The 22,023-nt window shown below is 38.9% G+C and overlaps 1 protein-coding gene across 1 annotated transcript; it reads right to left on the bottom strand.

Annotated features, from left to right (window-relative positions):
- Window positions 1-461: 461 nt before the first annotated feature.
- Window positions 462-5,816, bottom strand: LOC129743501 (uncharacterized). The gene has a single exon (XM_055735533.1). The coding sequence runs from the start codon at window positions 5,814-5,816 to the stop codon at window positions 462-464; it is 5,355 nt and encodes a 1,784-aa protein (XP_055591508.1).
- Window positions 5,817-22,023: the final 16,207 nt, after the last annotated feature.

The raw sequence follows: 22,023 nt of genomic DNA, 5'->3' as shown, positions 1-22,023 counted from the left end.
TCATACAGGAGCTAACTTAGAGTGTAGCTCTACTCATATAAGCTGCGACCACCGACTACTGCTATCAATAAGCCAGTGCTAGGAATCCGATGGGAGGAGATGTCCACCACACGAAGCCGGAAATGATGAAGTGCGACCACACTTGGAGCGTTGATTTCTGCGGAGCAAGAAGGAACCCAGTAGCCCAACAAACAAAATAAGGGGGTATTGGAATTGCAATCACCTGATTTTCAAAATTGATATACAGGAGCTAACTTAGAGTGTAGCTCTACTCATTCAGGCTGCAATCTGCGACTACTGGATCTGGGAGGTCCGCAATATACAGGCGGAGACGACGACAAGTGGTTCTGGGAAGCAAAAGGGAACCAAGTAGACCAACAAACAACCTTTAAAAATATTGGAACCGCAATCACCTGATCCATGAAATTTCGTACAGGAGCTGTCTTAGAGTGCAGCTCTACTCATTGGTTGTTTTCAGGAACTGCGGTGACCGGTTCTCCAACGGGCTGCTCATCAGCTGGATTGGGTTCGGGTTGTTCTGGTACGGGTAACAGAGCAAGTTTGTTGACACACCTGGAAACGACATCTCGCTTCGCAGTGCGTAAGGTGACCACTCGTACGACGCCGTCTTTCCCAGGATGAACGGCTGTGATGATCCCTAGTGGCCATTGGGCTGGCGGAAGCAGATCGTCTTGGATGATCACCATTTGGTTGGGCTGGATTACAGTTGATGGTCTACGGTGCTTGGTGGCTCGGGCTTGAAGCTGCTGCAGATATTCTGGGTACCATCTACGCCAGATTCGTTGGAACCGTTTCTGCGTGAGCTTCCAATGCGACAGTTGATTGTCCGGAACAGTTGCGACGTCTTCTTCGGGTGGAGATCGCAGGCTTTCACCGACAAGGAAATGTCCAGGTGTCAGGGCTTCCAACTCGTCGGATTCGGTTGGCATCGGAATCAAGGGTCTGGAGTTCAGACACATCTCCACCTCGGCTAGTAACGTCGTCATGTCTTCGTAGGAAATGTTGGAGTGGCCTATTTCTCTCAATAGATGGTGCTTCGCTGATTTCACTGCTGCTTCCCATAGACCTCCGAAATGGGGCGATCGAGGTGGTATGAAATGCCACGCAACTCCAGATTCTGCACACCAATCCAGGATGTTCTTGCGTCCTCCGTGTTCGGTTTTCAGCATCTGGTAAATTCTGTGCAACTCGTTGTTTGCACCTCGGAACGCAGTGCCATTGTCGCTGTGGATCTCGTGGGGAAAGTTTCGGCGGGCAGAAAATCGGCGAAGAGCAGCGATGAAGGCCGGCGTGGAGAGATCAGACACCAACTCGATGTGAACGGCACGTGTGGTAAAGCAAACGAAGATGCAAACGTATGCCTTCGTTGGGCCTCGGTTACGGACGAGAGACTTGATGTAAACTGGTCCGCAATAGTCCACACCAGAAACGGCAAACGGTCTTCGGGGCGCAACACGGGACGTAGGCAAATCTGCGATACTTTGCTGGATCATCTTTGGTCTGCATCGGAAACATTTGTGGCACTCATGGAATGTGCGGCGCACTAGATTGCGTCCACCAATGATCCAGTACTTTTGACGGATCGTGGCGAGCATTAGTTGTGGGCCGGCGTGAAGTAAATTCCCATGATAATACTTCGCCAACAGTTTTGAAAGTGGGTGTTTCGCGAGCAGAACAACTTGATGTTTCGTAGCTTCCGGAACGGTTGCGTTGGCCAGAACTCCTCTAATCCGAATGATTCCATCTGATTCTAGTTTTGTACGGATGTACTTCAACTGCGATGAAGACGGAAGACGACCGGACGATGCTAGAGTGGCTAACTCCTCAGGAAAACACTGTTTCTGGGCAAGACGACACAGTGTCAAATCTGCTTCTTGCAGATCGGCGGTGGTAAGCGCTTGGAATGGGTCAATTTTCGTCTTCCGTGCAGCAGCTTTCAACAAGCGGAAGTATCGCATGCAGTGAGCGATGGAGCGCCTAAGTTTTTGGTAACTGGAGTACATTCCAAAGATACGATCTGCAAACTCGTCATCCTTCACGACAGCTGGAAGCGCAGCAACTGGAACTCTCATCTCACTCGTCGAACTGGTTTGGCAGGCTGACAACTCGGTTCGTGGCCACTGCGAAGGCGGTAACTGGAGCCATGGAGAACCAGTCCACCAAAGCGGATGATTGACGAGCTCAGGCGGACTTATTCCACGGGACAGAACATCGGCTGGATTCGATTCTCCGCGAACATGCATCCACAAATCTACATCGGTCGAATTCTGGATCTTAGACACTCGGTTGGCCACAAATGTCTTCCAGCGATTGGGCGGTGATTGTAGCCACTGAAGGACCGTCGAGGAATCAGTCCAGAAGAACACTTCGGCAGGCAACTTGAGAGCACGGTTGACCTTCTCGGATAGGCTGACAGACAGAACGGCTCCACAAAGTTCCAAACGGGCAATGCTATGGTGGCTCTTCAGCGGGGCGACCTTCGACTTCGATGTCAGCAATACGACACGGACGACTCCATCACATTCCGACCGAATGTAGCAGCAGCTGCCGTAGGCCTTCTCCGACGCGTCCGAAAAGAAATGCAACTGAAAGGATGTGGCATTGGCGGAAGACACGTATCGAGGAACTTGGATCGTGGCGATGGTATCCAGCGTGCTATGGAACTCCTTCCAATCGGCCTGGTACGACGCTGGTAGTGGGCGATCCCACTCGAAAGATTCTCCGTTCTCTGTTCGAAGTCCCCACAAACGCTGCATGAACAGTTTGGCGACGGTAATAATCGGTCCAACCAAACCAAGTGGATCGAAGATCTGGGCGATGTACGACATAATCTTGCGCTTTGTGAGTACTGGAGCTGGCAGAGGCAATTGGACTCGAAAACGTAGAACGTCAGACCGTGTTTCCCAAACTAGTCCGAGCGTAGAGACAGCCTGATCGTCCTGCAGGCTGTGGATTGCGGATACGGCCAAATCTTCTGGAGGAATACCACGAAGCGCTTCAGGAACATTGGATGCCCATTTCTTGAGTGGTAAACCGGCAGAAGCAGCTAGAGCGGATGCTTCTCGGCGGAGTTGAACAGCGGATTCGACATCTTCGGCACCAGACAAACAATCGTCAACGTAGAAGTCGTTCTTAAAAACTGGGGCGGCAACAGGAAAACGACTGACTTCATCCTCAGCGAGGCGTTGTAAAGCGCGGGTGGCCAAAAATGGGGCTGAAGCGAAACCGTACGTAACAGTCTGCAGCTCAAACGTTGCGAGAGGCTCTTCGGGACTTTGGCGCCAGAGAATTCGTTGGTACGTACAGTCGTCCAGGTGCAGTTGTATTTGGCGGTACATCTTTTCAATGTCGGCTACGAGTGCGATTGGGTGGGTTCGGAAGCGCATAATGATCGACAGTAGATCGTCCTGGATAGTAGGTCCCACCAACTGCATATCGTTGATGGAGTAGCCGGTTGATGTCTTGCACGAAGCGTCAAAAACAACACGGACCTTGGTGCTTGTGCTTGACTCCTTGAAGACTGGATGATGTGGTAGATAGCAGTGGGGGACAGAGTCGTCTACTGGATCAGTCAACTTGATCATGTGGCCCAAACGTTCGTAGTCGGCCATGAAACAAACGTAGGCTTCTCGAGTGGCAGGATCTCGCTTAAGTCTCCTCTCTAGACTTTGGAAGCGGCGCTCGGCGATGGATCTTGATTCACCAACACGTACCAGGGGGTCACTAGTGAGTGGCAATCTAACTACGAAACGACCGGACGAATCGCGAGTGGTGGTAGCACTGAACACTTCTTCACACTTTATTTCTTCAGCTGACAGAGCTTGGGACGGCAACAGAGATTCGAGTTCCCAGAACCTTTCGATGGATTGTTCTAGGTCTCGATCGATGGTCGTAAGATGGCATAACCGGGGTGTTACGGAGGAATTTATCGGAGCCGATCCGGATACAGCCCATCCAAAAACAGTCTCCACTAAAGTCGGCATCTCATTGCCGAGGGAAATCTTGCTGCCGCCGTGAAGTTCATGGTACACTTCTCCGCCAACGATGAGGTCAATGTCCGCAGGAATGAAAAAATGTGGATCAGCCAGGTCAACGTCGGGAATTTTCCAAGCAGCAACATCAATTCTCACTGTCGGTAGGCAAACTGTTGGCCTTTTGAGGATAAGGAAATCTAGCTTCGTGGCGTACTTTGTTACGGTTGAGCGAATCTTCGCTGTTAACTGGCGCTTGATCTGCTTGGATGATTCACCAATCCCTGAAACAGCAATGTCAACGGTAGAACGGCGGAGATCGAGAGTGTTGGCCAACTTCTTCGTCATGAAGCTGCACATGCTAGCGGAATCAAGCAGCGCCCGCGCCGGAATTTCCTTCCCCGTACTGTCAACCACCAAAAGCATCACCGTTTCTAACAAAACTGTACTGTTCGTTGCCTGAACAGTCATACAAACTTGTTGGCTCGAAGTAGATGGTTGCGGATCTGAATCTGGAGGAGCGGTGCTACGTTGTGGAGCTGGGAGTGGTGGATTCGACAAAAGCGAAGTTGGTTTCGGAACCGAATTGAAGTTGGTGGTCTTGATCGCATCATGGAGGAGAGAATGATGCTTTCCATTGCAGAAACGACAAGTGTGTCTGGAGGAACAGGATCGTGATAAATGGCCGGAATTGAAACAATTCCAACACAAACGATGGGATGTGACAACTTGCCGTCGGTTGTAGGGAGAGAAACTTGCGAATTTCCTACAGCGAAATAGATGGTGTCGTTCCGAACAAACTACACACACGGGTAAATCGGGTTTTGGATCAGACGCAACAGGATTGGCCACTAATCGGAACGCCTTCTTCGGTTGGGATCCCGTCATCCTCGCTGGAATAGTTTGCAGGTTGCGCTGTTCTTCTGAGACGATCGTCTTCAGCATCATCGCTCGAGAATACAGGAAATCGATCAACTCTTGGTAAGTGATGTCTCTCAGGTCGCTTGTTTTTTCCTCCCAGGCTCGAAGTGTCGTAGGATCCAGCTTGTAGCACAGTAGGTTCACTAGCGGAGTATCCCAGTAACCTACCGGCTCACCCAGTTTAGCCATGGCCTTCACATGGCGGTCAAAATCATCAGTCAACGTATGAAGATCCTTTGAAGACTCTTTCCTTAAAGGCTGGATGTCGTACATTGCCCTGAAGAGCTGTCGTTTCAGGTACCGCTGGTTATCATACCGCTTCATCAACGCGTCCCAAGTTATAAGATAGTTGTCAGCCTCAACGTTCACGGACTCGAAAGGTTTCTTGGCTTCGCCTTCCAAACTCTGAAGCAGGTACTGCAGCTTTGCAACCGCTGGAACATCTGGGTTCGAGTGCACCATGGACTTGAACGTGTCTCGGAACGACAACCATCGCGAAAAATCACCATCGAACCTCGGCAAATCTATTTTGGGCAGGCGAAGGTGAAACATAGCTGTGCTGGTTGGTGCGGTCGGCTCTGCTGATGTAGAACTGCTCAACCTTTCCGGGATATTGTTCAACAGGAATGCTTTCACCTCACAAAACCTTTCCTCGATGGTCGATCTCTCAGCCAAACGCATTTCAAGCCGGTCTGGCCCATCCCACTTCTCGATGACGGTTTGCGCCTTTTGAAACTGGTCGTAGATCCGATCAACTAAATCTTGTCGAACTTGAAGGCGCCCTGTGTCTCGATCAACGTTGAATTCCTTTGTAAACCTCTCAACATCCGACAGGTTTGTCAAAATAGCCTTGCGACGAATAATGGCATCCTCCACCCTTTCGTCGGATTTGGTTTTCGGCATGTTGGAATTCACTGACACTTGCTACCACCACTGTACGATAACGAAAACACAGCACAAAAAACGCAAACGAAATCCTTCCCGAACCGATGTACTGGTTTTTAACACGACGGCGGAAGTGTAAACCAATCGAACGATTAAATCCTTCCCGTCGCGGATTTACACTTCTACGCGACGAAGAATGATACAAATCGAACGATTCAATCCTTCCCGTCGCGGTGTATCAATCTTAACACGAAACGAAACCGAGAATTGTGTGTTAAAATCGACGAAAAAATCCTTCCCGACGCGACACACAATTCTTTCGCGAAGACTGCCACCCACTCACACCCAATCGCATATAATATTAATCAATATTGCCAATATATAAGCCTCAGGTGCATAAGGACTGAATTTGCCAGAAGAATTCCAAGTCCAAAACTTTTTCGCCAAAAATCAATCAAATCCACTTTCCCAATTTTTGCTGACCGGTGTAAAACATCAGCATAGCAGCAGATCAAAATTAGCAGCTGTTGGTGGCTTTGTGCTGTTGGCTTGGCTTCACTTTGCGCTTTCTTGGCTCGAAAAACAATGTACAGCAGTACAAAAGGCAAGCAAAATGGCCCAACTTGATGCAGCCAGCGCGTCGAGTAAAGAAAATGGTGTACTCACCGCTACCTTCCGTGTGGGGAATTCCTCCGATCCGGCTCGAAGGACCAATGTTGAGGATTCAGGGGGTAGCTTACCGGGTTCAATTAGATCGGAGGCTTTACCATTTGCTGCTTCCGCAGCAATCAACAGCAACAGCAGCGGGTGCACCTCGGGTCGATCAATCGATTAGCGCTGATGGTTGGTTGGCTCGCAGCTTTTCCACTGCCGACGGGTCAGGAGGAAGGTATTTGTTGCACCCTTTTTAATCCGCAGTACAACACACAGCACAAATCTGTTTCGGGTTTCGGATGTGCTTAAAAATAACACCAAATAGACGACCGATTGAACAAATTAAAACACCACTTTATTAACTTCTACAAACTCGACCGACGGAACAAACAACGAGTAGTACGGAGCTGATGTTGCCGCTACGAGATTTATTTTCAACTGGTTTATGCTGACTTGTTATTGTTGCATCAGCTGGTTGGTGAGTTACCGTTTCAAAACAGTTCATCCGGTAACTCACTGCTATGCTATTTCTTATACTAGGATGGTTCATTTTTTACATTTTACAATAAATAGAAAATAATTATAGAAATTTTACACATAACAATTAATTAATTTAAGGTTGCAAATATTGTTACTTTTCGTTTCGGTATTAGGTTTGGTAACAAACAATCAGCTTTAGGTTTTTATGTAGGTTTATTGGTTTATCAGTTATGAAAGATCGATTTTACCCAAAACTGATCAATTTGAAAATTTCCACACGCCATATCACAGAAACTAAAACTGTTAGACGAAATCTGTAAAGTGTTTTGAATTCAGGACACCAAAATTTTACTAAATCAGTTATTGAAACATAAGTACCAAAAATGCTGTTCCCTTGTGTATTCGTAACAAAATCACAGGATCAAAGATATCGTTTTTGTCGAGAAATAAAAATTTGTCGCTGAGTTATGTCGACAAGAAATCTATAATCGTTCACCCAGTCTTTATTATAAAACTTTCCTTATTTTCGTCATTAATTAAGAATAAAAATATTTCACTTAATCATACAATATTAACTTTGCTTGAAACTAAAAATAATGACTTAACTATTTAACTCCTATATTACGTTTTTCCAAAAAATAATATTGCATCTATTCCTTGAAAAGAACTCAATAAAAACATAAATCCTACAAAAATGTCAACAATCTGGATGAATACGGGACAAATGCAACTGCAAACAAGTGACGTGCATATCAAGTTATTGATAAATCTTTTATTTTGTTTAGTAAGGATTGCTATTTTATGATAATTAACAATCTAGAAAAAAAAGAAGAAGAAGAAGAAAATCAATTTAATTAGTGATTAGCTTTGCTGGCCACACAAACTTGCCTCGAGGGCCGCGAGGACGAATGACTCTGTGGGTTAAATTCCTCTTTAAAAACATAAATTTTAATTTTCCTATGCAATTCGTATAGAATGTTGAAACGCCAGAAAAACTATAGTTTTGATAACCAACTTATCTTAAGATCTGTGTTAAGCTTTTCTTCTGTTTCTAATGATTTTTTGCAATTAGTTCGAAAAGTTTTTCAATATATTGGTTCCGTTAACTGTTCGGTAATCAAAATTTAGTTCTTTTCTGTTTGCTTCAAAATCTGTACGTTGAAATTATTTCTAATTTTTTTAAGGATTCAACTTTTTTTTTGTATTCACTTTTCTTTACGTTAGCATCTGTTATTGATCTTCGCATCAATCATTAGCCTGGCTTATGGCAAAGTCTGATTAGCGATTTGACATTCGCGTAGTATAGCGATTTTGAAACAATATAAATTCTGTTAAGGAGACAGGGCTCTGTAGCCATATTATGTTATTCACTTTAAACATTATTATTATTTAGTATTTTTATGCTATTAAATTCTGTATACTGAATACTGTTTATCACGAGCGCACATTTATTATAGTTCCTAATTTATGAACATCCAACTTCAAGATATGAACTATTAACGTCTAAATCTGCTATAATCTCTAATCTAAAACATAGTTGCTATCCACTAGCTGAGGCTTGCTAGCTTATAACTCGCCTCAAATTTGATCGAAATTTTACAATAACAATGAAAAACTACAGTTTCGAGTGAGTTTTGGAAATATTTTTTTTGTTTGATCAAAATTGTCCAAAATCGGTATGAAATCTTTGTGTTTCGCCAAAAATCGGGATTCGGTATATACCGATCCTTGGTCGAAAATTTTCTCTGAAATCGGTATGTGTGGCATCGCTGGGTACAAATGTTTACATCATCACACGGTTAAATGAGACTACTCAAATTGGATTCGTGTTAACACAACAGGAGCTCCAGATATTCTAAGTAGAAGTATCATTTTACTCATTGAGATATGAGTACTTTCCCGGTTAGGGAATATGATAAGTGGAAAGTGACAATTGGCTACCGCTTATTAATATAGATGTATTGTAATGACCTCACAGACGAAACTGTATAAAAATAATTCTATTCCTCCATTGAAACCTGCGTTTTCAACACCCTCCAAATGGTTAGATATGTTGTTTTATCAGCCCTTCCGCCAAACGGCTGTAAGCGCATTCAACCCGCTAGGTGCATTTAGAAACACTTTCCCCTACTGAACCTGACACACTTTTATAAAAATTAACTTTCTGCACTGCAGCTTGAAGTTTCGGATGTAAGTTGCCTCGATGTCTCGATCCAAGTGGAAGAGGAAGATCCTGAACGCAATTTTCCATCCTTCTGGATTTTCTTCCAGACTCGTCTAAATTGTTGTTATACGACTCTTAAATTGCTGTTAAAACGAAGTGTTCAAGGATGTGTCGTGGTTCTTACAGTGATGTGAGAGGCTGTTAACAGTACGTGGCAAGTTTGTTTTGTTTGTTTTTTTTTTCAATTTTATAATTGTGCAATTCTCTTGCTCAATTTTCTAGCTTTTCTTACGAAAGTTCACTTTTTTATTTATTTATTTAAAGAATTTTTATTACGTTTTTAAGTTGATGTTTTATTATGTGAAATTTCCTTAAAATTACCATGAATTCCTAAATTAAATAAATGATTTCATCAACTCCCCTGGGTGCATGGTGAACGGTCACATCTACAACCATAGAAGAGGTTGCAAAAATCCAATACCTATTTAGCAAATTTCTGTGCGAAAATGCATTGAAAAGTGTACTATACCAAAGATGATATGATTGGGAAAGCACTAAGAATGCCGTTCCGGCTTAGAATCTTATACCGATAATTCCACCTCCAAGGAAATTCATTGCTGCAGTAGAGTCTGATTTGTGGGTGTATTTAAGCTTATCAGTTATCTTTTCACAAGTAACCGGTCAGGGCAAATCCGGCCTATTTCGCCTTACAAAATTTTGAGAACTTTTATATTTTTCAAAATCCGGGCCATTTTCCACCAAACTCGGCCAGTACCCTGGCAAATTTTGGAACTTTTCTGTTAAAATCAACAAGAAAAATTCTTGTAATTCTTTTTTTTTTTCAAGACACAACAGTCGCTTTACATCGCATTTTTAACTTCCAAAAATTAGAAAAAATCTTTTGTTTATTGTTTTGGATGCTAAATACCTTATTCTTATGACACAATTTAAATTTTTGTTTGATTTTGCAAATAAAGTAAATAAATCTGTGAAAAATCCGGACAAACAGGCAAGTTTAGTCTAATTTTATCTAAATTCAATATTCGGACCGATTTTCTATCAACAAGTGATTTTTTTTTTTGAAAAACTTTAGTAGAATTGAGGACCTGGAAAATTTTTTTTGTTTTGAGATTTTGACCTTAGGTCTGAGTCGAGATTGTTACACTTGAATCATTTTAGATCGTTATCAAAATTTGCTTGAGAATTTGAAATTAACCCTCAAATCCCATCTCCCCCGTTCCTACGGCCATGAGCCAATACCATCGAAAACTAAAGCAAATTTAATCAAAAATAACACTTAAGGTCTCAATCGAAGTTGTGATTTTTTTTTACAAAATCTTAGTGTTTGTGATGTGCTTAACAAAATCCTGTTGGCAGTGTCTTTGTAGCTTTAGAAAATTTACGATTCATTTTTATTTTTCTGTTTTATGTTATGATAATTAACCATAAATTTCTGCAAATTTTTAATAAGTAGGTTTTATTTTCAATGTAGTTTGCCTAAAAGCTTATTTAAATTCACCGGTTGGTTTAAAAGGTTGGTTAATTTGGGGCGTTTGAAAAGTTTTGGGTCCTTTCTTTCTGTTTGGAAAATCCTTGATAAATTTTGTCTAGAACGTGATGAAAGTCCTGGACCGTTGTCATTCCACCCCGGAAGAATAGAACATCCCAAAGCCAATAGAATATGTTAGTAAAAGTGGCAGGCTAAGTCCCATTTGATGACCAAACAAATAAGCGCTGCTGCTGCAGAGAAGACACCACCAGACCAGCATCACCATCATCAACGCGAACAACAATGAATAAAGAGCGTAGACGAGAAGAGGGTAAACACACAGAAAAGATGTGAATGAAAATAGGATTGCCCTCGCTGCTCCTTCGCTCATTTAAAAAGCAATTTCATTTTCCAATAATACAAGATGAAACGTGATAACTTTGCAAAATTATTCGATTTATAACGTGTATTTTTCTTGCCTCGCTTCACTAAAAGCGGCGCGGCGCTGCCATCCATTCACTCACTGACTGACTGACTGGGCGAGAAAGGAAAGCTTCGGGAAGAAAGGCTTTATTGAGGAGTTTTCCTTACTTTTTCCCGGAAAAGAAAACAAACTGTAACTGACTGACTCACTGGCACCGGGAGAAAGTATTCTTAAACACACATAAACTCATAACAACATGACGAAAAATTTCTATTTTTTTTTCTTTTCCGTTGTTTTATCTACAGTTAGCAAAAGCGCGCTGTGTGTTGCGTGAGCGTGACATAATGATGTGTGATATGTGTGTTGAAAGTCAAGCTTCGGAGAGGCCTTCTTGTTTTCCTGGGTGTTAATGGGGCTTGGGGATTTTCTTACATTGACTTTTTGTTTTTTTTTTTGGCTCTCCTGTTGGTGGTCGGAGTTCAGGGGTACTTTTCTTGGTTGTTTTGAAAAATTATAGAGAAAAATAGAAATAATCGGCGCCGTGATCATTTCAAAACTCAAGAAATTTCTGTAAAAACTAGTAAACAAATCGAAGTCACCGACAAGGATAAACATAAAGTTAAGAGAATAAAACAGTTTCATTTAGCTAATCTTATGTATTTGGGCGTATTGAAAAAGTTGGAAGATTGTCTAATAAAAATTCCTAACTTAGTGAAAAATATTATAAAGGTGTTATTTTTAATTGAAATATCTAACGGGATCTAACTCCTCTGTTGGTTCTTTATTTTTATATTTTGATTATTTTACAATTTAAATATGAATATTGTTAAAAAAAAATTATACTTTGTCTTTCAGACTTTGAATTCTTTTTTATGAATTTCACTTATAACTATAACTTATGCTTTTTTGTTTCATACTCAAATTTCAAATCTAAAGAGCAAGTTCACTGGTGTTGGGAAAAAGTGGTAGAAATTTTGACATTTTGATTATTTTATAATGCAAAATTGTTTTCAAGATCTTGGGGTGTTGTATTTTTTTACAACACTGTTTCTATTTCAGCCGTATGTGATACAAATATTGCTATTTTTGCATCACAGCATGCGAAAATACAACACGTGCTGTAAAAAAATTAGAAGGCCACAGATCTTGAAAATGTTTTTGCACGGCAAAATTTTCAAAATGTGCCGTAAGTGTCAACATTTCTACCACTTTTCCCCAACACCAGTGAACTTGCTCTAACAAAAGGTAAAAAAGATTTGAAGAGTAGGCATTGACCAAATCGGAGCGCACATGTTTTTATTTTCGTCCCGCCGCGAAAAAAATCCAAATGTAAACAGGAAAACGTGAAAAGTGCAGATAAACGTGGATGAATTTTTATAAAAAGCTTCTAATAATATCATGAAGTTAACACTGGATGTGCTTACCAGTTATACAGCGTATTCAGAAACAGTGGAATTTCTGGAGAATTAAACCCCCCTATTTCAAATAGGTTTTAATATTTATTTTGCGTGACGTGTTATCTCGTGAAGAATAATATAAAGTTTGTGGAAAAATAAAGTATAAAGATAAAGATAGTTGAGATGAAAAATGAGTCAAATCAGCAGGGCCGGATTAAGCCATCGGGGGGCCCGGGGCAATTTTTCTCGGGGGGCCCCTATAATTCGATTTTTTTTTTCAAATGCTATCCCAGAAAATTCGAAACTTTTTAAACGTATAAAAAACTGGAGATGAGTTCGGTATACTATCTTCAAATAGCCATGTTGTCTGGGTAGCAAATAGTTTCTGATATCTTCAAATAAAAATTGTTAATTTATCATGTACAAAGATTGTGGAATAGTTTAGAAATTTCTTAGAAATGAAAGATCTGATTTAAGCTGCCAAAGGCAAAATTTAGTTTTCATTTTTTTACAACCCTTTTAATCAACTGAAATTCTTTAATCTTAAAAGAAATGACCGGATAGATATTTTAAATGATTTTCATATAATCATTGATCGCTTGGATTGTGCTTATTCGAAAAATATTTACCTAGTGACAAAAAGGAAGAATCATGCAGATTTGAAATTTAAAAAAATGAACCAAATAATTAAATCCACATACCATAGAGATACAGATATAAGAGTTTAAGAATTCGTTATATTCAGAACCAAAATTTAGTGTCTCAAATCTAAACCATAATTCCAAATCAAGTTTTGAGAAACCAAATATGAATTAAATTAAGTTATAATCAGAGCAAGAGCAGAAATTGCACCAAATGTGCATTTCAATTCTATGTTTTTGAAACACAAAAAAAACCTTTCCATGAGATGTTTTTGAATATGATTCTCATCAGATAATTTTTTTTTATCAAATTGTTATTCTAAATGTGACAAAAGTTTCATTCGATACCCTCAATGCCAAAGGGGTATTAGTGCAAAAATTATCGCGGTTGAAAAAAAATAATTCAGAATAAATATTAAATGTTTAAAAACAGAATCAGTTATCATTGAAAAAAATCAGACAAGGAATCCAAATGAGATAAGTACCTTAAACAAAGATCCTGAATTTTCAAAATTCAGAAAAATTATGAAACTGAACTTCAGTAACTGAAGAATCTACACAAGACTTGAAAATCCCAATGAATTGAATCTGGAAAAAGATAAGATTAAGTTCATAGAAATATTCATATTAAGAAAATCACTCAATGATACAAGCAACTCAACTATCAGATCGTTTTTATGATAATTTGAGAATGATCATTTGGAAAATGATATGCTGAATTCAGGATATTCACATCAGTAGATTAAAAACTTTGTCAGTTGTCATTTCATGTCTGAGACAGAAATTGGGATGGAAATTCAATAAAGAAACCCTCTTCTATCGATTGGTTCGATTTAAGCAACTACAGTTTTTTTAAAACATTTTACTTTCAAAAATAGGGGAGGAAAGGGTTTAGAATTTATAAACCAATGAAAATTTCAAAAATAATGATTGAAAGGTGAAAAGTTATTATAATACGCGATAATAACCCGGTACTGCCCGGATAAAATTTTGAAATGTTTATCATAAAGCGAAATTAGTTGCTATTTTAGTGCAGTTAACCATAACTTGGAAACTTAACTTAACAACAAACATTATTGTTGTGCAAGACGTTTGAATGTAATAAAAATGAGGAGATGTTTTTTTCTTTATTTTATCTGTTCTGTACAGAATATCGAAACTGATATGTTTCGATAAAAAATGAAAATATGAGGTGTTTTGCCTCATATTCTTCTTAATTTTTTTTTTCGAATTTGATTTTGTCCAGAAGATTCTGATATTCTCAGCTTGCAAAATGCGAGAGAGCTCCTTCACTGCTTACTTTAGGGGTCCTCCTTAATTTTTTTAAAACAAAAACTAATCAAGATATTATTTCACGGGGGCCCTTTACGTTTTATATTTCAAGTTTTCATTTCGATTTTCTAGTTTTGTTTTCTTTTTATGGTTTGTAGTAGTATGATTAAAGTTATGTTAAAACTTTTTTCCCCTCGGGGGGCCCCCTTGAGTCGGGGGGCCCGGGGCAATTGCCCCTTTTGCCCCCCCTTTAATCCGGCCTTGCAAATCAGCAATTTGGTAATGTTTGCGTTCGTGTGGAAAAAAACAGAGTTGCACGGCATTGATAAGTTCTTAAACAAGCTCTATAAACCAAGATTGGGTGAACTGAAATGTTTCCCTACAGAAGAAGAGATTTTAAGCGTTGTACATTAATTCGGATAATTTCGGAAAAGTATATGAAATCTGTTATCACAGAACAGCAATTATAATGAATGTTTTCGCTAGGTATAAACAGAAAAATGTTTTCATTGTCATGACAACATGAAGTGCAGAATGAATATTAGTTCCCAACGCACAGTGGTCCAGGACGGAACTTTATCGCGACAAAACTAATAGCGAAGATACTATGAAAGATAGACAAATGGTATCTTCAGCAAAAATGCTCATCAAACCATGTGCTTTAATAATCATTTTTGCATGATTCACACATAATTAATTTTTCCAGTGAACTGATAGAGTCAAACTGTCTTCTACTATGTTTTAGCCAACGGGTTTCGAGGCAACTTTTTTTTTAATATTAAAATGTAAGGTTGTGTTGAAAAAAACAGTATTCTGGCTATGACTTTTGTGAATGTCAATGATTGTACAATAAAAATGTCTTATAAGCATTTTTATGAAATATAAATTCGTTTGTTAAAAGTGATTTTTTAGCAAAAACTTCTGATGTCCCATGTCTCAGGTCTCAGGCCGCAGGTCTCAGGTCTCAGGTCTCAGGTCTCAGGTCTCAGGTCTCAAGACTCAGGACTCAAGTCTCAAGTCTCAAGTCTCAGGTCTCAGGTCTCAGGTCTCAGGTCTCAGGTCTCAGGTTTTAGGTCTCAGGTCTCAGGTCTCAGGTTTCAGGTCTCAGGACTCAAAGGACTGATTCAAATGAAAAACTCAACAATACTCCATATAGTGCCAAACTAATTGAAACTTATACTGAGTTTTGGATTTCAGGTGGAACTTTATTACTGCCTTGAACCTTTCAATCTCTGAAGTTGACATTATTACATGTTTTTATAAAATTCAAAAGATTTAAATTAATTTTCAAATCCAGTTCAGTAGATATGTTTCGCCCTTAATCTTCGCCCTCATTCTTATACTTCTTCAATCGTAGGCATCACATGCAAAGAGCAATGGTGAAACAGAAATCTATTCAGATTGAAAAGGACAGTAAGGCAGCAGTAACAGCAGCATCCAATATTGAAAATGGACACTGATATGCGCCTTTCGGATCCGCAAAACCCGCAGCGGCCTCGTCTGAAGGAAGACCCCTTCCTCGTATCTAAGCTGAAGAAACCGAAAGGTGACCCTTCTTCGGTTGCCCTAACAGATTGTTATTTATTTCTCCTTTCAACGGATTGGCATTAGTATTGAGGGGAAACCGCAAAAGGAAGAGGACCGAGTGAGAACCACACCGCCACCGCCATAGTAATTTCCATATCAATATGTGGAATAATGTACCACAGTCAGGCAGGTCAATACCGAAACTATACCTACACAATAAAATGAATGTATCTTCCCCTCTGTTACATTTCTTATGGGAATGTCTTATCCCACTTTGCTGATGCTGATGCCATTTGGCAGTAATGGTCCCCGGAAGTTGTTATCATTTGGCTAAATCGACTTTTTCGTAGGAACATATGAGGACGACATTTTAGCAATTCAGTGATAACATTTTTGAAAGAAAAGATTTCAGTGAAACTAGAAAGACTATTCAGCCAGAGTCAACATTAATTGTAAAACAAATCAATCCAAATATGTATTCATCCAGCTAAACCTTCAAACAACCTGTAAAGATTTGTGTTCGCAAGATAAATTACATTCCATCGAATCAACGGAGGGGTTGACTGCATAAATCAGCTCAAATCTTCACAAACACTGCGCTGGGAGTTGTTTGCATTCCAACAGGCGAAATAATCTATTCAGTTCGACTTTTCCCGAGAAAATCACCGAATCGAAAAAGTTGTATGTGTGTGTGTCGGCAGTGGAATTTTTCAGAACCGTCCTCATTTTGCCACGTTTCCGGCAAATGAACAAACATTCCAAACAACCGACCGACAGCTAGACGCAGAGCTGGAATGTCCCTGCCTGACAAAATAACAACAACAACTGGCACCCACGCATTTTCCGATTCCGGTGATTTCGATCGGATTTTTTTTCGGACTGGTCTGGCCTCCGTGGGTGAATCGAAAAGAGCGCTGCATGAATAATGTAGAGCACCGGGCGGCTGCGGCCCTTTTTCCGTGAGCTACGATGTTATGGTGAGTGTACTGATAATTGCTTAACGTATTACCAAACAGTTCCCAGCTCGCCATTCATGCGAACGTTTTTGGTAATAATTGCTACAGTAATCCTAAATTAATCCCATTGAGATGATAGAGTGGAGGAAATTCATTCAACAAATTCGTACAAACGAATTTTTTTACCAGAGAACGAAGTTACCTGCTACCGGTTTAATCTGAAACGTGATCTTTGTGCTGAATGGAGCAAGTTCTATTTTCGGAAAATCCCCGAAACCATAATTAAAAGGTTTATTTCGGTACTTTTCATGGAATGACTAAATTTTGAACAAATTCAGTATGTCTAAATTTACGATTTCATTTTCCGATTAGCTGAGGTCGACGTCAATGTTGAGCATATCTAATGTTACAAAGGTACGTAAGTGGAAAATGCTATTGGTAAAAACGACATAAGTTTTGTGTATAAGATAACAGCAATTTTATTAACAAATGTTTCGAAGTGATAAATTCAGCCCTGATTAAGTACATACAGACCCCGTTCGATTTTGGCAACACACCCGTACATGTTGTGTTGCCAAAATCGAATGTTGCCAAATTCGAACGGTTTTTTCTCATCTTGTTTTTCAGTTATTTTTACAAGATAACTATACTTTAAGTAGCAGAAACATTATTTTGAGTCAATTTTCAACCATTTGTAGTAATTTTTCAATTTTTTCATCATGTTTTTGATGCATTTTTCACTTTTCTTGTTTTGTTTATAATGTTTGTTTTCTTTTGTCAGATTTGCTCTTTTTGTCATTCTTCATCATTTTTTGTTGTTTTTTGTCATATTCAGTCTTTTGTTTGAATTTGTTTTCAACTTTTTGAATTTTTCATCTTTTTTTCATTTTTGATCACTCTATAAATTAAAAAAAAAATTGGTTTTTATTGTTGTATTTTATCACCATTTCAGAACATAAAAACGTATTTATGGTGTTTGTCTAAATTAAATTGGTCCTGTCATAACGAAAACAAAAAGGCAATGTTGTTTCTAAAAACCGTTCGATTTTGGCACATGTGCCAAAATCGGATGTTGCCAAAATCGAATGTTGCCAAAATCGAATGTTGCCAAAAACGAACGCGGTCTGTAGTGTATTAGACTAAGTTGATTTCGGGTCATTTTTTTATCCTGAGAACACTAATAGAGATATTAGCAATTTACGAAGAGACCTTTTTAAAACCACAGAAATAAAACATTTTCGAAAAGAACCACTGTAGATGAACGAAACCCGGAATCAAGATTATTTTTGTTCTCTAACAAATCAGTATTATATATAAAAAGTTGTTTTGAATGAAAAGAGAATTTTTGATATAGTTGAGGATATGAAACCTCGCTAAAAATTATATAAAGCTATGCAATCTAAATTTTGAGATATGTGAGCTAAGATAAAGCAAACCTGGGCCGAATTCCAGAGACTTATATGTTCCCATGAAAAGTAAGCTGTTGTATTCAATTATTTTCTATGCAGCTACTTTCATTATTAGTAGCAAACATATACCTACGTTCAGGGTAGCAAATATTTGACAAAAACAACGGTTCTTTTATAAGAAAGCTTAAAAATCTTCAAAATTTTAGATTCGTGAGACATGGATTTTAAGGTTTAATCAAAATTCAGTCCTAAAGTACAAAACATTTTTTTTTGTTGCGTTCTTTCAATAATTGAACATTGGAATAATTATTTTATCGAATTTCAACTGTTTACGAGTCGATTTGTGGACATTTTCTGGACGAATTTCTCCAATCGTGGAGTTTTGGATCAAAAGTCATCCGTGATTTTTTGGAGAATTTTTTAGTATCGTTTTTTTGTTCTGAAAAATCAACATGGTTTTTGTTGGCAGATAATTTTTTTCTCAAATTTCTTAATTCTCAATTGACGTTTTCCGCTGTACAACTTTGTCCAAGACTGTAACTTCGTATCTTATTAGGCTGTTAAGCTGTTCAATACCGGTAGAGTTTTCGTTTTGGAAATTGTTGTTTTTTTCCACTGAGTACGTGTATGACAATGCCACGTTAGGACGTATTTGCTCTAAATAAAAACGCGACGTACTCGAAAGTGAGCGACGCGACGATCATTAAATATTTAACTTTGCTTTGATCACATCTCTTCCCAAAAGGAATCCAGATCTTATTTACCTTCCCCACTAACAATCCACCCTTCCCGCGACGACCGTAAAGATTTAGAGATGTATTCGGTCTCTAGTAGCAACGAAAGTCGAACTAACAATCCTTCCTTTTCCCCGATGAGCCGTAAGGACGTGGCCGGCGCCGTTATTAACCATATAAGATAAGGAACCTTCGAAACGTGTACAAAGAAATTGATAAGCTAATCCCAAGCCCCATTTATTTGGATCTTTGTACAATTTTGATGGTTCTTGTCAATCACGGAGTAGCAAATACTGAAATGTACGGTTCATCTAAGCTCAAGCTAAGATTGTTGTTTTTTTTTCACGTAAGTATAATCTTGGCTGACAAATCAATAAATATATTTTATTTATGTCTATTGGCATAGAGAAACAATCAATTGAACTGGCATCACTGCTGGTGCCTAGTGAAGTATTGCATGAGTACTTTGCAAGCAATACTTCGCTAGATACCAGAAGTGATGTCAGTTGAATTGATTGTTTTTCAATGTCAGAAGACATACCCTTTTTTATTCAATAGCTAAAAGCTTTTTTGCCTTATGAGATACGAAGTTATGGTCTTCGACAAAGTTTTTTAGCGGTAAATTTCCTTCCTTGGTACGTCTCGCTGGTCGAGTGGTTAGCGTGGTAAGACGGTAATTGCTGGTCCATTGATGGCATGGGTTCGATTCCCATCTCGGTATTGGGTGTTAAATGTGCTAATCTTAAGATGTCCACGTCATGTATTCAGTCTGTAAAGCCTATATCGGCTAAGACGGTGTTTGTCTTTTTTAAAAAGAATAAAGACATAGGCAGAAAAACCATGAGCACGATTCTACCGAACATACAAAAATAACGCTGATTTTTCCGAACAAAATATTCAATTTTCCTATACAAACCTAAAAGTTCAAATTTATTCATGTAAACGTAACATAAAAATTCTGCAAAAAAACAAAGTTGAGTTTTTGCACCAAAACGAAGCTTTTAAGACTTCAGGGTTTTGAGAGATTCTAAAATGTCCCTAAATCGACTCCGTTTAATATAGGATTGCCATCGGTCCCACAAAAGCGGAACATGTCCCGTTTTTCAAGAAAATGTCCCACCCGTCCCGCTTTTTCTTCAAAATGCTTCTGGTAGACTCAACCCTCTCCGATTCTACCACTTCAAAACAGTTAGTCCGTGTTTGATGAAAACGCTTCTTATAAAATCTCTCCTCGATAATTTTCAACTCCTCTAATTTTTTCCAATCTTCTTTTATGTAAATACCTACGATTTTAAAAATTAGGAATGTTCTTACTTAAAGAACATGACATTCACTGACTTACTGGAAAAACCTAAATTTAGCCTCAATTTAAATTCATTGGTTATTTTTAAATTTATTTGTTTCAAATACAATTTTTTCTGGGTTTTTATTTTCAAAAATAGCGGATTTTTTTCATAGTTTATATGGCCCATTTACGCTTCACGTGAAAATGAACGCGAAAAATCTTATTCCGCCAATAACTCAACAATGCGACAAAACTAGGTTTTGTTACATAGTGGAATCGATGGGAAATGGTTGAAGAAGAAGAAATTCCAGCCACACTCGTTCCTTAAAAACCTGAGAGAACTTTTTATTCCGATTCCCCGCCATGATGGAATTTCCACAGTGAAAACAGGAGAAATCGAAATAATAACAGCACAGATGAACAGATAGATGTACAAGCTCGAATAAAAAATCTTCAGAAACGTGTGTAAAATTTCCAATGCTCTCTTTTAAAGAAGCCGTTAAAAAGTGACGAAAAACAGTGCCATCTATTGCTTGATTTGTAACTTTTGAACGGCGCAATAGATGGCACTGTTTCTAGATAGCTCTTTTGAAAGTAAAAATTTTTAAAGAGGGCGCAATGGTATTTGAACTCAATAATAAATAAATTTAAATACAATTAGATGAATTGCTCTTTAAAATCAAATGAACCACGAATAAGTTTCTGCTGAGAAAAATAGCATCATCATAATGTTTTAACTAGAGACACTGACGAAATGACAGATGAACGTACAAGCTTGAATTATAAAATTCCAGAAACCTGTGCAAAATTTCAAATTCTATCATTTAAACAAGCCGAATCAACTAACCCTGTTGCGAGCGGGTCGAGAAGAAACGCTGATTTTTGACAGCAGTTTGTTAGCTCCAAACTAAAAAATACATTTTATTAGTTTTGTCAATTATACGTTTAAATTCTAAATTGTGTGACTTACAAATTCAGTTTTCTCTTGTATGTTGTCTCGCGCCCGAACAACTTGTTTTAATATAGGCTAAGTGCATGCGCTTCAACTGCATGTATGAAGATTTAGGTAAGGATATATTTTAATAATTACCTTTAATCTGTTTGTGTACCTTGTTAACCTCGTTCGAAATCTAGCTTTAACAATGTTTATGCACTAGACTTTAATCCGATCGCTTAAGGTTCGCGTAGGTTCTGGGACTGCATGAATGAGGTTATGTTTTAGCTTCTAAGTTTTAATTTGTTGATCGTAGTTTTAAGTTTTACCTGCTTGAGCAACCCGTACTTTCGACAGGAATCCTACCGTACTAACACCTAGCACTAAACACACCTAAATTAACTATTTTAAAGTATTTTAACAACGATTTCCTTCAAAAAATTTTATAATTTTTATCACTCGTGTTTTTATAAATCAAAATTTCCACCCGGTCCGTTCGGATGACGTGAAGAAGAGAGCGAGCGAGACCGCCAATCCTTTGACAGTTCAGGAGAAACGTCAGTTGATCCGCCCGCCACTGAACTGCATTTCACAGCGGCGCGTTGTAAGCGACGCTTGCAGTGTTGCCGATGTCAAAATACCCCATTCTTGGAAGAACGCAATTGTATATGATCTCATAAATTAATAAACTACATCGTTAAAGAATGGACGGCTTCAATATATTCACAACAAGGTAGATTCATCTGGTTCCTTTTACCTTGATTCTTTTTAGTAAAGAGACTAACTAACAACTTTGAACAAGCCAGACGAACCAGTTAGTTTATCCATGTTGAGCTTAAAATTAACAATTCAACGAAGA

This window comes from Uranotaenia lowii, chromosome 2 (genome assembly GCF_029784155.1).
Source record: "Uranotaenia lowii strain MFRU-FL chromosome 2, ASM2978415v1, whole genome shotgun sequence".
Taxonomy (NCBI): domain Eukaryota; kingdom Metazoa; phylum Arthropoda; class Insecta; order Diptera; family Culicidae; genus Uranotaenia; species Uranotaenia lowii.
This window is presented reverse-complemented; position numbering and strand designations above follow the sequence as displayed.